General features: G+C 35.7%; 1 protein-coding gene across 1 annotated transcript in view; it reads left to right on the top strand.

The window, feature by feature from the left end:
• Positions 1-16851, top strand: part of TTC21B (tetratricopeptide repeat domain 21B) — a 46532-nt gene that overhangs the window by 8348 nt on the left and 21333 nt on the right. The window contains exons 8-20 of the mRNA XM_009325446.1: positions 4-50; positions 443-527; positions 2101-2199; positions 2797-2989; positions 4011-4108; positions 4615-4815; positions 6833-6962; positions 7424-7581; positions 8944-9168; positions 9968-10206; positions 10515-10587; positions 11637-11747; positions 16390-16528. Of these exons, the coding sequence (XP_009323721.1) occupies positions 4-50; positions 443-527; positions 2101-2199; positions 2797-2989; positions 4011-4108; positions 4615-4815; positions 6833-6962; positions 7424-7581; positions 8944-9168; positions 9968-10206; positions 10515-10587; positions 11637-11747; positions 16390-16528 (1798 nt within the window). The remainder of the gene's footprint in view (positions 1-3; positions 51-442; positions 528-2100; positions 2200-2796; positions 2990-4010; positions 4109-4614; positions 4816-6832; positions 6963-7423; positions 7582-8943; positions 9169-9967; positions 10207-10514; positions 10588-11636; positions 11748-16389; positions 16529-16851) is intronic.

Below are 16851 nucleotides of genomic sequence, written 5' to 3'. Positions count from 1 at the left end.
CTACAACTAGCCTTGCAGGACTGGGAGCAGGCAGTTGAAACGGCACAAAGGTTGAGTATGAAGTAGCACAGCACTAATTGTGTTCTTGCCGTGTTTACACTGTAAACTTTGAAACAAAAGTAGATAGGTTTCCATTAATTTTTAATGAATTTGAATTAGTTAAATCAGTTTTTTTAAAAAATAAATTTAACTAAATTAAGTTTTATTAGAACCCAGCCTTGCAATTCTGTGAGGACACTACATCAATATGTGAATCCATTTTGGATGAAGAGGACCTTTCTTGAGATAGTAATGAAGTAACAAAGCTGTGCTTTCAATTGAGAGCTATGACTTAAAGTGACTGTACAATACAAGTTATTTTATTCCCCTTTTAGGATAAAACAGGTGATTGAGCAAAGGTTTTGTTTTGGTTTCTTTACATTCACCTTTTGTTTGGCTTTAGACTATTGCAGAAAGATGCCCTCAATTTAGAAGCCATAAGAATGGAGGCCCTGCATTATCTGTGCAGGGAAGGAAATATATCTGAGGTGAGTCTCTTTATTAGCAGACTGTTGAGCATAACACAGCTATTGCAGGGACTAGATGGCACATGCACTATCTTCTTTATGTCTTCTCCTCGTATACTTTGTCTGGTCCTGTGCTACACTACTTATCTGCAGGAAGAGGTGTATTCGCCTATTCTGACTCAAATGGCTGCTCTAGCTTATTGTTGGGGTGGTTTCTGGATGCCAAGGAAACATAATTTTTTACCTCCATCTTTCCAGAGAACCGGAATTAAGCCAAACAGAAGTCTCCTCTGGACAGTTAATTGAATCATGTTGATTTGAATCATCGTAAAAGTGATCTTTTATTGTTTAAATGCTCTTTTGATAAATTCATAAGTTATTGTAAGCCTTCCATTAATTTTAAGTATTTTATTAATTGAAATAAGGGAAATAATGAGGTCTTGTAGTGATAAATTTTTGGAAGGGCGTCATAGTCACTTAACAGTCTACAATGTTAGGTTATATAACCTGTGCTTTGTTCATCCTTTTTTTGATGGTTACTGGGGTTTTTTAGTTCTAAGAATTCTCTTTAACTTTTCCTTCTGCTCCCAAGATCCTTTCCTGCACAGGGACATACACATGTATTTTGTACATATGGTGCTTGTGCCGTTTTTCAGGAAATTTTAAAATACATTATCTAAATTGTCATGAAAAATCATTAAATAGTTTTAAATATCTTTTTCTCATTATGCAAAAATGCTGGTATAGTTTAAGTGGAGATTTAGCAAAAAAAGTGTTTTCAGTGTTTTGTAGGTTTTTTTCAAGTTGTAGAGGAAAAGGTATTTAACACATTTAACACATTTGTTTAGCACATTTTTAGTTACTGCAAAGAACTCTTAAGTCATTAGTGTATTTATAATCAAATTTAAGTCTTACTTATGCACAATCATAGGAAATGTGGAGAAGCAGTAACAATTGCAGACTCAAATTCAGTAAAGCCATCCAGGAATGAAACTTTCTGGACATGGTAGGGTGTAAACAAGAGATGCTGGGGTAAAATGTTACATGTGACTAAGACTCACGTCTAGGAAAAAATTAAAAAACCTGTTGAGATTTAAACATGATTCAGGTGTCTACATCTAAAATCATATTTAAAAAAACATGTGCCTTATTATTGTAACCCCAGAAATGTCTAAAGTATCTTAGGGGGTTTGAGAAACTGTGATGTTAAAAGTCTGAGCATCTGAAAGTGCTTTGGGTTTGAGCATGTGTTTCTGTATCACACTGAAGCCCGAACAAGATTCACAGATCAGATTCCTCGGACTATCTTGCTTTATGGGACTCTTCCATTATATCAGATTCAGCTCAAGCCTTTCACTTTTTTTAGAGCATGTATAGAGGACAGATGATCTACTTACTGTCACTTTACTATTCCAAAGTATTTTTCTAGGAATTCCAAACTAAATCTAACTCCTAGCCCTGAAAACTTCTGAGTTTAAATTTCAAGATGATATTGCATTGTAAAATATGTGACTAGTTTTTAGGAAAAACTGTTCAATTGTCCTAATCTGTTCATTCTTTCTATTACTTATTATGTTACTCCTTTTTCCCCAAGGCTTCAGCAAGACTGGGAGACCTAACTAAAGCACTGGACAGGTTAGAACCACGTAATTCGCAGCTCTTCTGTAAAATGGCTTTAGCTTTCAGTAGAACAGTGAGTATGCTTTTTTTTCTCAAGCAGCATACAACTATCTATCTATCTGGTTTTTGTTTTATTTTCTGGTAGACAGATGTTAAATGTCTACTAAAAAGTAGAAGATTGCAGACAATTGAAATAGATTACCTTTTGTAGCCTTTCGTAACTACATTTTATAAGTTTTACATTCAGTATGAATTACAATATGTAAGCCATCTCATTTCAAAAATGTGTTTACTGCTTGCTTTCAAATGAGAAACAGGTTTCCAATGACAACACACTCAAATGTCCACCAACCATATTCTTAATGTAATAAAATGACAAGGTTAATCACATAGCCTTGAAACTGAAGGTTTCTTTAATGTTAGTATTTATCAGAATTGTTTTAAGGAAGCATTCAAAGCAACTATCGATTATTCCTTATTGTATGGTATTGTATATTTATGTTTGAATCCAGCACACTTTAATGTCACAATTTTTATAAAATTACTACAGATCATTAGTCTTATATGAGATGTTGTTGTCTCAACTGCTACAGCAATATTCAGTGTGTTTTTCTGAGGGAAACTGAAAAATAAGAAAAACTTAAGGTTTAAAGATTATTCTTACCATTAGTGTGGCCGGAACCAACTCATCCTTCAACATACACAAACCTTAGTTGAAAGAGCATCTGATTTGGCATCCGACAATGCAGAATTTGCTACTGAACTTGGCTACCAAATGATTTTACAAGGGAAAGTGAAAGAAGCTTTAAAATGGTACAAGACTGCTATGACACTTGATGAAACAAGTGTTTCTGCACTAACTGGTAAGGTCTTACATTTTCTTTTTGTTTTTACTGGTCTTAAGACACAGACGATGCTTTTCGATCAAGTTTTCCTACTACTGCTACTAGGAAAATCTAGAACTATTAGAACAGGAGCATTGGGCAGTACTTCCTGATTCATGTTATGCTGTCTTCCTTGTAGCAACAGTTTCTCCTCACTGGATATGTCTTTTGGTCTTCCTTTTGAAAAGTGAAACTTTTCTCTTTTAAATTAGAACTCTCAAAGTAATGCTAAGGACAGAGACGTGGCTGTATAGTTTGGGGGGGGGGTGTTGTTGTGTTTTTTTTTTTATTTCTGTAGTGCTTAAGAACTAGAGAACTCTTATGAACTACAAAAATAAAAAATTCAAGATAGAACAAGCTATCCATGGCTATATACATGTCTAAATTAGATTGAAAAACATAATCGAGTCAAAACATCTGATACTTTTTATGTAGATGTTATGTTCTTTAAAAAACATTACTTTTGATAAAGTACAATTGCTGTCAAGAAAATGGAGAGTACTTGCTTCACAGATTTTCCCCTGCATTTTTTCTCCTTGACTATGCCATTGCCTTCTAATCTGAAACTTAAAACAGTACGAAAAATTTAGAGGGTAGGAGTGGTTTGTGTGTGTGGTTGGGGGTGTGGGGTGGGTTTTTTTTTAAATTTTATTTTGCTTCTTGTACTTGTTCTGAATTTAGAAGCCAAACTTTATGGTGCTTCTACTTAGTCTAGAACCAGTTGAAGATTTACTGTTTTAAACTTTGTAACATAAGGGACGAGATCTTTCCACGAAACTGCTTTATAGCATTGCATATATAAATGTATCAATTGTGTATTATCTATCCTAAGTATTTCTAAGTGTATAAAATCTGTATTACCATAAGTCTTGATCTATTCTTTCTTCTCATATCACCACTTTATGAAGAGGTTGAGGAGAGAAAAAGTGAATTCTGGAAAACAAAGCATGTGCTTGACTAAGAAGACAAATCTGCAATAAAATGTTTACATATGTTACAGGAATTATCCGTTGTCAGCTAATACAAGGGCAATTAGAAGATGCAGAGCAGCAGTTGGAGTTTCTCAATGAAATTCAACAGTCCATTGGGAAATCTGGGGTAGGAGACATCTTCCTTCATTAAAATACTTTGATTACAATCTGAATTGTGGTCTACTAGCTACTTCATGTTCTATATTTCAGTCACTTGAGCAGAGCGTTCTTAATGGAGTACCATTAAATCTAAATTTCAGTTTGCCTTCCTATCAATCTAAGTTAATGTGTTGCGTAACTTTGCAGCACAAGGCTGTTTGCTTCCAGAGCAAAAACATCATTGCCTTCCTGCAGTGCTTTATCTCTGAAGATAAGTTTAAAATGTCAGGAAGGGAGGGATATTAACTATTTTCAGGATTTTACGCTCAGAAAAACTTAGAGCTTCTTGCACAAATTTAAGGAATGCATTGATATAATCATCAGTGTCATTTACAGTGAACATACTAAATGTCTTACAGTATCTCTAAATACAAGGGAGAAATGGCTAACATTAATAACTATGTAATATTGTATGAGTAACAGATGAACGTATGTGGAATATGGAGAATGCTTTATTTCTTTTTTTTTCTGTAGGAATTATCTTTCTTGCGTGCAGTCCTAGCTATGAAAAAACATAAGAGACAAGAAGAGGTTATTGCCTTATTGAATGATGTTCTGGATACTCACTTTTCATCTTTGCATGGTTTTCCTCTTGGTGTGGAATATTTTGAAAAACTAAACCCTGATTTCTTGCTAGAAATCATTAGGGAATATCTTAATTTTTGCCCAGCACAGGTAAGCAGCTGTAGATCACATCTGTCTGAAAATGGAAATTATTCTTGGATTTCATTTTGAGATCAGTTAATCATGAAGCAAAAACTTTGTAAATTTTCCCTCTTAAAATGTGAATTTATTTGAAGTAAAAATGTGTTTTAAGATACTATATCACTAGTTAATCAAAATAACTATGAAAATACATCTTTTGTGAAGTGAGCAGGTTGAAATAATGACACCTGAGGAAACTTGGGGTATTTGTTTAATGCACTGTGTGTGTGTATTTAACTTTTTTAGTATCTCTTTTGATCAGGAAACTGTGACAATACAGTGAATAGAACTATCTCAATATGAAACTAGGATGTTCACACTGATGATCCTATTGAAATATTTTTGTGAGCTCAGGATACCTTTTCAATACATATATGTTCTTTCTCCATTTCAATTTCTTTTGTGTGTTGGTAAAAATCGGTGGAATACTACTGTCCTGGTTTTGGCTGGGGATAGAGTTAATTTCCTTCCTAGTAGGTGGTACAGTGCTGTGTTTTGGATTTAGTATGAGAGTAATGCTGATAACACACCAATGTTTTAGTTGTTGCTACGTAGTGCTTACACTGGTCAAGGACTTTTCAGCTTCTCGTGCTCTGCCAGCGAGAAGCTGGGAGGGGGCACAGCCAGGACAGCTGATCCAAACTGGCCAAAGGGACATTCCATACCATGTGACGTCATGCTCAGTACATAAACTGGGGGAAAGCTGGCCGAAGGGGCCGCTGCTTGGGGACTGGCTGGGCATCGGTCCGCAGGTGGTGAGCAATTGCATTGTGCATCACTTGCTTTGTATATTCTATTATTATTATTGTTATCCCACCCTGCGATTCTCTCCCCCATCCCACTGGGGGGGGAGGTGTGAGCGAACAGCTGTGTGGTGTTTAGCTGCCTGCCGGGTTAAACCACAACAACTACTTTTTTATATTATTATTACTAATTCCAAAGAAAAATCTCACTTACTTAGATGGCCATTTTTTGTGACTGAATTTGCTTGTACTAGTTTTGGCAACAAAGGCATGTAGAGCGTAATAAATTGAATGGGGACCTCACATCTCTAAAGCAGAAGAAACACATTTAAAATTTCTTTAAATAGTGTCTTCCTTAAATAGTTTTTAAAACTGTACATAAACATTTATGGGAAGGTTCTATAATTAGACTAGAAATCTGCTAATGATGGGATAACAAGAGCCGGCTCCTGGCTATTTCAGAATAATAATCTAGCAGGCAAATAAGTAGTTTTCCATTGTTATGATCCGTCCCACCATCTATAATGAAATGGTGATGTTTGAAAGTCTAAAACATCAGTAGCAATGACGATTTCATGTCACAGAGGGAGATAATAAGAATAAGAAGTCTCATTCTATGAAGTAGTGTCTTGTCTGAAGGTTTCTCTGGGGTATGTTCCAGAAGTACTTAATGGCGATGATGTGAACAATGTTTCTGATAATGAGCAGCTAAAATGTGATACGTTGTAGTAGCAGTTTACATGAAAGTAGCTATTTCTCAGCTGCTATTTTCAGTTTGTTGCTAGCAGTATGGGTATATTCTGTGGCACAGAATGAGGGTAGGAGGGACAAGACCAGAACCTTTTCTTCTCATCCTTCTGGTCATTCATTCCCCCTTCAGCTCTCTTGAAATTTAGTTCATGTTACCATTGTGTTGGATGAGTTGGCATGGTAATTCAGAGTATGTTGCCAAATGTTTATGGACTGACTCTTAAGCTTATGTCAGATCTGAAGTGTTTTATCATCCTTGAAGTCCATGAGGCTTCTTCTGTGCCTGCTGATAAAGTTGCCCTCTTAAATTTAAAACATTTTTATATTTCTTCACAATGACAGCTTTCAGCTTTTTGGGCTGAAGAAAATTAACAATGCTTTGCTGTTGCTCAGCTGAGTCTAAAGTGAAGCTCAGACTTAGAATGAAATCTAAGTCCAAAACCTGTCAACTGAAGTGTTGGTTTTTTTGTTTTGTTTTGTTTTTCTACTCCTAGCCTGCAAGTCCTGGACAGTCTCCTTCACCACTTCTCAAGCACTGTGCTTCTGTTCTTGAAACTGTGGTAAAAACTGTGCCTGGTCTTCAACAAGCAGTCTTTTTAATTGCAAAAGTGAAATACTTGTCAGGTAATAGTTATATGAATGGTTAGCTATCCACCTCTTTCGTTTCTTTAATATAAAAAATTAATTTCACACTTCTAAATCATAATGAATATTTTTCTTTCACTGCAGAACACTGCAGTACAGCTAAGTGAAGAACACTTGCATTGTCTTTTTTGTGATTTGTATGAGCGTATCTTAATTGTACAGACACATAAATATGGTATTTTTTTATCTATTGCTTCCAAAAAAGATCACTTATTGAATGATTTACAGATGGAACAATGGGAAAATAACTTACCTTTGACCTGGTTTTGATTTCATTTCGTAGCCACATAATACTTCATATATGAGCTTACTCACTAATGCTTACATTTATTTAAAAAACCCCAAATTATAAAATTGGTAAATAATTAATAAATGCTCTATATTTAACCACTGTATTTCATACCAACTATTTTTTCACTTTCCCTGTTTTAACTTCCTAGGGGATATTGAAGCAGCACATAGTAATCTACATTACTGTCTTGAAAGGAATCCTTCTTACGCAGAGGCACACTTACTGATGGCCCAGGTGTATTTGGCTCAAAACAATACTAAACTGTGTTCTCAATCCTTGGAACTTTGTCTGAGCTACAATTTTGAGGTGAGCTGGACAAAAGAATGAAACCATTTTATGCAGTCAATCATCTGAAGTTGTATGTTTTTGTATATAATAATTTTTAAATGGAACTTTTTATGACTTCCACTACAAGTTTAATATCTAAATGTTTATATGAACATGGTATCTGAATATTTATGAAAGAAATGACCATAACGACAAAACTAATACCTTATTACAACATACTGAAATTGTTTGTTTTGAAATACAAAAGAAAGAAATGGTAGCTTTTTCTCAAATCCTTACATAAATATTAAAAATGTTACATAAACAGAATTTGTAATTCCAGACTAACCTTGCAACAGTCTTTAAAAGCCAGCATAGAACGACTTGAAGAGTAATCCAATGTTGTTTCTGGACTTTTTGCACAGTACAATTGCTGATGAAGTTATGCACAGATGCATGAGGCGATCAGAAGGGGTCTGTAGTTACCTCTTGACAATTCATGCTGCATTAAGCAGTCTAAGTGTTAAGAGAATAGCCATATGCTGTGCTCTCTTCCATGAATGTCACATCTTTGTCCATCTTTTCTGTCCCGTCAAGAGCAATTTTGGTAAATTAAGCACTGTATTAGAAAACTTTCACTGTTTTGCAGTGGTCCACACCAGTTTTATTTCTTGGGGCTAATACATTGCACTATGGCATTTTTGATTTGTTGACATCAGTGGAACTTTATGTACAATTAACACTGAGTTGGGAACACTCTACACAGCACTCATTAGGTCTGAGTTGTGCTAAGTCTCTTGACAGAGCTTAGCTGAAAAGTGACAAACTACCATTTTCTTGCAAGCATGCTCCCATCTTGGTTCCTTCCTCCAAGTGATGCAAGAAAGCTGAAGATTAACTACCTACTTAAGAAACACTGAGGTGCTTGCAACTTTGTACACAGTTACGTTTCCCTTATCGACGTTTCCTTTTCATGTGAAGTATGTTTTAAGAAGGGTGGAGAAATGGCAGGCAGGACTTGTGCCAAATAATGATTGTATACTTTTTTAAATTAATAGCATAATGAAGTGTGCATACAGCAGTGTGGGGGATGCTTAAAATCCCTTAAAATTCAGCCTAGTTTCAAATAAAGCTGTAATGAATGTTTTTCTATCCCAAAGTCTCATCTCATGTAATAGTTTTTCTTTCTTAATTAAAAACTTAATTACTAGTTTGCATACTCTTTGAAAATTCTAATATTTTCATAAGTAAATTACTGAAATTGAAATTGGGTTTATTTGGAGGAAAGAAGGAACTGAGGTCAATATTTTTTAAAAAAATTGGAAAATCTTCTTTCAAGGGGTTTGAATACTATGCATAAAGTAAAATTTGGAATCTTCTTATATCATTATATTTTTTTAGGTGAGAGAACATCCTGTTTATCACTTAATTAAGGCCCAAACCCAGAAAAAGATGGGAGAATTATCAGAAGCTATTAAGACCTTACAGATGGCAAAGAATTTGCCTGGAATGAGAAAACCTACACCTTCCTCAAAAACTAAAGGAAAAAGAATTGAAATTGATGCAAGTGATCGTGTGTCTGTCTTCCTAGAGTTAGTAGAAGCTCATCGTTTGAATGGAGAACCGGTAAGATGGCAAACTTGTTAAGGTATAATACATACCTGAAAACAATTTCCTTTTCCCATTAACAGAAGTATCTATCTTCGTTAGTTCAGTATAGAAAACCATCACTTCTTTTACCAAGAGGATTTGCTTGGTAAATTTCCAAGATGTTAATATCTGACTTGACAGCTTGTACCTTAAATTGTACAGAGGGAAAAAACCTACTTGCAGGTGCTCAATTTTGAGTCTACAATACCCCTTTTAATTTTGAGGAGGAGATACTGTTGATGTTCATTTGCTGGCATGTAGATTCTTGTTTTGCTGTCAGAATGCTATTAGAAATATTTTTGGATTGTGTCCTTATCTTTGTGTAGCAGCATCCTTACTATCAGCTGTATCTTAATAAACAGTAGGACACTACATATGTGTAAGAATATAAGAGAAGCCATACAATTGTGAAGTTGGAAGCGACCTCTGGAGGTCATCCTGCTCAAAGCAGGACCTGTTAGAGCAAGGTGCTAAAGGCATTGTCCCGTTGAATTTTGAGCATCTCCTTGTGTATGTGCAACGCAAATGTTATTTTCTCTACTAAAACTTTTTCTGGTAGTTCATATCACATAAATTTTACTTCCAAAATGAAGAGGGGAAAAAAGAACACTTTTAATGTTTTAGCAAAACAAATGGATGCTATGGCTTGGGTTTTTTTGTGTTTTTTTGGTTGGTTTGTGTAATGCCCCCAGACATTCATTTGCTTATGATGTCTTTATTTTTGGCTGTTCAACAACAGGAAATACATTAATTCTATTGGTTTTATTATCTGCAGCATGAAGCTGCTATCGTACTGCAAGACGCCATTAATGAATTTTCTGGAACTCCTGAGGAACTAAGAGTTGTGATTGCAAATGCAGATCTGGCAATTGCTCAAGGAGATGTTGAACAAGCCTTGACTATGCTCCGAAATATTACACCTGAACAGCCTTACTTTGTACAAGCTAAAGAAAAAATGGCAGATATTTATCTTCAGTACAGGAAAGATAAGAAATTATATGCTGGCTGCTATAGGTAAAAGTTTGTGTGTATATCTTTTCCTAGATGTTTAATGGTAGCATGGTGAGCCATTTTTTCCCTATCTACTACAATAAGTCAGAAATATTTAGTGGCATAATAAATTCATTTGAGTAAGTGTTGTAACACTTAAAACAGTAATTGGAAGTCCTATTTTGGAAAGATATCTCAGATTTTTTTGTTTTATTTTCAGAAATAAAAACTAAAATCTTCAGAGGATAAAATTGTTGTGCCCTATTTGTTGTTGTTTAGATACCAGTATTGACATGTTAAATATTGAGCAAGGTTCTGTCTTCTATTTCCAGAGACCTAGTAGAAAAACTGCCAAGTGCTCATACTTTCCTTCTTCTTGGTGATGCGTACATGAATATTCAAGAGGTAAGTGGTGCTAGAGATTAATAGTATCATTGAGTCATTTGTTGACTTTGGCAAGTTGAGACAATGTAGCTTGCTGACTCTTATTGATTAGTAGTTGGCAAACAAACTGCTTTAGGATGTAAAGAAACATAATTACTGGCTACAAATGTAACTATTCTAAGTTCAGAGAAAAAGCTGTTGAAAATGCATTTCTGCTAATAACTGACCAGGTGAAAGTCAAGGAGAGAATTTTCTGTAGAAGAACACTGACCCATAAGACTAACAAAAATCTAATTGAGAGCTAAATTAAATTCAGAAAGAAGTTGGAGATGTTTAGAAGAGTTCTGAAGCTTAGAATAATTCTAGGTAACTTAGTTCTCGTATTGAAAGTTTTATTTAAAAAAATTAAATTATTGAATTCCTATACAATTTTTTTTACATTCTTTGCTTTCTTGAGGAACTGGAAATGTTATTCAGTATTTGTAGAAGAGAATGTAGTCAAGTGGACATAGGAATTTGAAGGATACACATTTAAATTCATATTTTGAAGGAATAGATTGGGTTAAGACATGCAACTAATAGTTTAGATTATTAGTTTGGGGATCTGTAGGTAATTAATGTTTGTTTACTTATTAATGTTTGTGCGTAGTTTTCTCCTTAATGAAGAATTATAAAGCAAAAGGGAATTTGTTTAGATCTGCTATAACGTGGCTATAACGTGGCTAGGGTAGAGAAATGCATGATCTTCCAACACAGTAATAAGATTGCATAAGTTTGTTAACTAGTGAAAATAGTAGTAGAGAAATTTCAGTGGAAAAAGAATTGGGTTAATTCAAACTCATTTGTTTGCCAAGTTCTCTCCACATTCTGTTTTAGTATGGAAATGTAAATTTACATGGGTTTTATACTTCCTGCAATTTCATAGTGACCATTCTTCTCTCAGAAGTATTGTAGCTCATGAATCAGTAGTACTTGGCAGCCATTTCTGGAGGTGTTACCAGATTTTGTTTTCTTCATACACTTTTTATCTTAATCCTTGACTTCTATGTTTTTATCTTTTGCTGCTGAAGCCTGATGAAGCCATAGAAGTCTACGAGCAGGCCTTGAAGAAAAATCCAAAAGATCCAGCTTTAGCAAGTAAAATTGGAAAAGCCCTGATCAAAATGCATAACTATTCAAAGGTATTCTACAAGTACTGTATTAGGCTAATTAAGTATTGTGTCCATTATTGTCAACATGTGGGCTTTGCCTGATTTTGTTTTCAGGTTGGGTAGAAGAAGCATTTCACTTTAAAGCACTAAAAAGACTTTTTATCCTGAAAGTAAGTTTGTAGATCCCCTTCAGAATATCTGGTCGGTCGCTCTATGGCCCTTGCACAGGACAGGGAAAGGAAGAAAGTGTTTTGGGACAGTCTGGGAAGGAAGCAAGCAGGCCTGTAGTGCTGGGGAAATGGTATGATTGTACCCTTAGTGCTTACATATAGGAATCTTGAACTTGGGTCTTTTATGTTTTGTTTACATCTCACTGAGCCTCTTAATACAATGTTCTTAAATAGTCTCCATGTTGCCAAAAGGCTTAACTGTTTTGTGTTTACAGTATTCTCTTGCATATGTGCTGTGAAAGAAGCTGAGAGTTTCTAATTTCTTTTTTGGAGGAAACCAACATCTTCCCAAGCTGGCATGTACATTCTGTACAAGTGGCTTTGATGTGGATTGGTAGACAAGTTTAAATTGCAGAGGAATCAGTGCCAACTTCCTAACTTTCAGTATCTGCTCTTTTTTCTAGTCACTTGTATTGAAGTAACAAATAGTAAATGGGTGCAGAAAGTGCCTGGGAGATCAAGTAAGAGAAATGGCTCTGTGCTTTGTTTCAGCAGCACCTGTTCCATAAATGCTTAGCACAACCTGTACTTATGGAAGTTGTTTCAAATAATGGTCTCTCTACCCCTCTTGGACCTGGAAGAAGTTATGAGGAGGGCCACAAAGGTGATCAGGGGGCTGGAGCACCTTCCATATGAGGACAAGCTGAGACAGTTGGGGTTGTTTAGCCTAGAGTAAAGAAGGCTCCAGGGAGACCTTACAGACCTTAAGCCTTCCAGTACTTAAAGGGGGCCTACAGGAAAGATGGGGAGGGATTCTTTATCGGGGAGTGTAGTGGTGAGACGAGGGGTAATGGTTTTAAACTGAAAAAGGGTAGATTTAGATTAGATATTAGGAAGAAGTTCTTTGCTGTGAAGGTGGTGAAGCACTGGAACAGGTTGCCCAGAGAAGTTGTGGATGCCCCCTCCCTGGAAGTGTTCAAGGCCAGGCTGGATGGGGCTTTGAGCAACCTGGTCTAGTGGAAGGCGTACCTGCCCATGGCAGAGGGGTTGGAACTAGGTGATCTTTAAGGTCCCTTCCAACCCAAACCATTCTGTGATTCTATGAAATCTGTTTTCTGCCTTGGATTCACGATAGGACTATTAGCTCCTGTCGTCACTTCTTGTCAGGCTTAATACTAATTGAAAGTTCCAGTCTGAATTTCTGTATTACCAGCTTAGATAAGTGATACTGCACAGACTCTTTCAAGCAATGTCTTAATATGCCATCATCTTATCTGTTTAAAGTTGCATGTTTATTGCCATTGTGCCAGGAGGTTGCCGAAGGAGAAACATGGTGTAAACCCAAAGGTTCTCCATTTTCTGGGAATGTCTATTTAATAGATTTTTTTTTTCAGGAAGACAATTAATGACCAAGCAAGTTACCAAGCAGTGACTGGGGAGCTCTGTTGCATAGAAATCCCACTACAGATTTCTTTCTTATCACATTGAATGTGAAATACTCAGTGTGTTGTTCCAGGGAATATACAGTTTTTATATTTGTGACGTATGAGCTGGTTCTTGCTTATGTGTGATGTGATTAGTCAACTGCACTTTCACTCTTTTCAGGTTGGATAGAAGGAAGCTTTTCAGTTTAAAGCACTAAACAGTCTTTCTATCCTGAAAGTAAGTTTGTAGATCCCCTTCAAAATATCTGGCCAAAGGCACAATTACACGTTGGTGGATACAAATCTGGTGAATTGTAGTTCTGGTGACTTGCAGTTTATGTGGGTTTGGGCCTGCACTCAAAACCATGTTTATCTACTTCTCCATTGACCCAGTCTTGTTACATCTCCTAGCCTTAGGAGATGTTACATCTCCTGTTACTACTACTAGGAGAGTAGTAATAGAGGCTTTAACTTCTTATTGCAGGAAAAACAGAAGAAACTGTTCAGGGAAAACTTGCAGGAGCAAATGATTTTATTTGGGCAACCTCAAACTGCTGGAGGGTGTGTCCAAATTGTGTTTTGTGTTTGCAATGTTAGAATTTTCACTTGCTTCTGTTTAGGTCAGTATTACAAGCAGCTCAGTATATGATTCCTACCTTGCTCCATGATACTCAGACCTTTTTTCTTTTTTGTGTGTGTAATAATGTAATGTACTGTGAGGGTTCCTAGAGCTGCTATAGAAAAAACTTGTAAACTATATGGTGATGAGTGTTTTATGGACTCTAATTTTTTATTTTGATGCTTCAGCTATATTATCTTTAGGATGCTTAAGCCTAAATAGGTAACCTGCCTGATATGTGCATTCCCCTCCCTGGAAGTGTTCAAGGCCAGGCTGGATGGGGCTTTGAGCAACCTGGTCTAGTGGAAGGCGTACCTGCCCATGGCAGAGGGGTTGGAACTAGGTGATCTTTAAGGTCCCTTCCAACCCAAACCATTCTGTGATTCTATGAAATCTGTTTTCTGCCTTGGATTCACGATAGGACTATTAGCTCCTGTCGTCACTTCTTGTCAGGCTTAATACTAATTGAAAGTTCCAGTCTGAATTTCTGTATTACCAGCTTAGATAAGTGATACTGCACAGACTCTTTCAAGCAATGTCTTAATATGCCATCATCTTATCTGTTTAAAGTTGCATGTTTATTGCCATTGTGCCAGGAGGTTGCCGAAGGAGAAACATGGTGTAAACCCAAAGGTTCTCCATTTTCTGGGAATGTCTATTTAATAGATTTTTTTTTTCAGGAAGACAATTAATGACCAAGCAAGTTACCAAGCAGTGACTGGGGAGCTCTGTTGCATAGAAATCCCACTACAGATTTCTTTCTTATCACATTGAATGTGAAATACTCAGTGTGTTGTTCCAGGGAATATACAGTTTTTATATTTGTGACGTATGAGCTGGTTCTTGCTTATGTGTGATGTGATTAGTCAACTGCACTTTCACTCTTTTCAGGTTGGATAGAAGGAAGCTTTTCAGTTTAAAGCACTAAACAGTCTTTCTATCCTGAAAGTAAGTTTGTAGATCCCCTTCAAAATATCTGGCCAAAGGCACAATTACACGTTGGTGGATACAAATCTGGTGAATTGTAGTTCTGGTGACTTGCAGTTTATGTGGGTTTGGGCCTGCACTCAAAACCATGTTTATCTACTTCTCCATTGACCCAGTCTTGTTACATCTCCTATCCTGAAAGTAAGTTTGTAGATCCCCTTCAAAATATCTGGCCAAAGGCACAATTACACGTTGGTGGATACAAATCTGGTGAATTGTAGTTCTGGTGACTTGCAGTTTATGTGGGTTTGGGCCTGCACTCAAAACCATGTTTATCTACTTCTCCATTGACCCAGTCTTGTTACATCTCCTAGCCTTAGGAGATGTTACATCTCCTGTTACTACTACTAGGAGAGTAGTAATAGAGGCTTTAACTTCTTATTGCAGGAAAAACAGAAGAAACTGTTCAGGGAAAACTTGCAGGAGCAAATGATTTTATTTGGGCAACCTCAAACTGCTGGAGGGTGTGTCCAAATTGTGTTTTGTGTTTGCAATGTTAGAATTTTCACTTGCTTCTGTTTAGGTCAGTATTACAAGCAGCTCAGTATATGATTCCTACCTTGCTCCATGATACTCAGACCTTTTTTCTTTTTTGTGTGTGTAATAATGTAATGTACTGTGAGGGTTCCTAGAGCTGCTATAGAAAAAACTTGTAAACTATATGGTGATGAGTGTTTTATGGACTCTAATTTTTTATTTTGATGCTTCAGCTATATTATCTTTAGGATGCTTAAGCCTAAATAGGTAACCTGCCTGATATGTGCATTATTATGCATGTCTAAACATGTTCTATTTTAAAACAAAAGTTAATAAAATATTTCAAGTTAATTTTGGAAATGTAACTTTTCAACATACTTCCAGTTCTCATTTTTCCCTTTACTTAGAGAAGTAACATCAATAATTTATTGATCCAGAACATTGCTTTTTTTCTTGAGTAAATATTTGACTTTTTTAATGAGTATGATTGTCAGGTTTTATGTTTAAAAATGCAAAGAGAGAAGACTCATTTCTATTAGATTATGCCTAGTTGATATTTTTAAACTTTTCATTACTTCTTTTATCTTCATGTTTTGCCCGTAGACTTTGGGAAAATAAACAGAACTTTATGACTCCAGTCTGACTGGAATTATACAACTTCAGCAGCTAATGAAAATGTAGTTTAATTGGCAGTGACCCTGTCAAAGATAGAACGTGATAATGTGGTTAGGCTATGTAAATGCATGTTTATAAAAATGTGGGCTCTAGTTATTCTATTTATCTTTAATTTGGTATTACATTTTTGGAAGCCTGAACTTGCAACTAAATAACATCTTTTTAATACAGTATTTATTAGAAATTACTTCATTACGAGAGAAGTGAAGAAAGTAGAGAAAACTCTAAGCAGCATGTCATTAAATACCTAAGTAGCAAGGTGGTTGTCTTTAAGATTTGTCTTTAAATAATAACTCAGACTTTTGTTTTTTTCCTTTTAGGCAATCAGTTACTATGAGGCTGCATTGAGAAGTGGTCAACAGAATTTCCTTTGCTATGATTTGGCTGAGCTTTTAATGAAACTGAAGCAGTATGAAAAGGCAGAAAAAGTACTTCAGCAAGCTTTAGATCATGAGCCTGGTAGGAATGTTAGTAATTTACAGCAAAACATACAATTTCTACTGTTGTTTGTGTTTGCTGCATGATTTTAAGGAGTAAACAAGTTCCATATAAACTTTTTTGAACTGTAACAGGAAACTATTAAGTGATAAATGAGAAATGCACTCTAAAATAAACTTCACTTAAATTTAAAGGTGCTTTTGCCAGGACTTTTAAACTTGGAACATCTGTGATAGGTGGAAGTCAGTAAATAAAATAGCAGAGCTCCACACATTCAAGGTTCTTTCTTTTCTGTGCTAACAAATGTTCTTATTCTGAATTGATCAAGTATAGATGAGTCATTC

The sequence above is a fragment of the Pygoscelis adeliae genome, unplaced genomic scaffold, assembly GCF_000699105.1.
Source record: "Pygoscelis adeliae isolate BGI_AS28 unplaced genomic scaffold, ASM69910v1 Scaffold106, whole genome shotgun sequence".
NCBI classification, from domain to species: domain Eukaryota; kingdom Metazoa; phylum Chordata; class Aves; order Sphenisciformes; family Spheniscidae; genus Pygoscelis; species Pygoscelis adeliae.
This window is presented reverse-complemented; position numbering and strand designations above follow the sequence as displayed.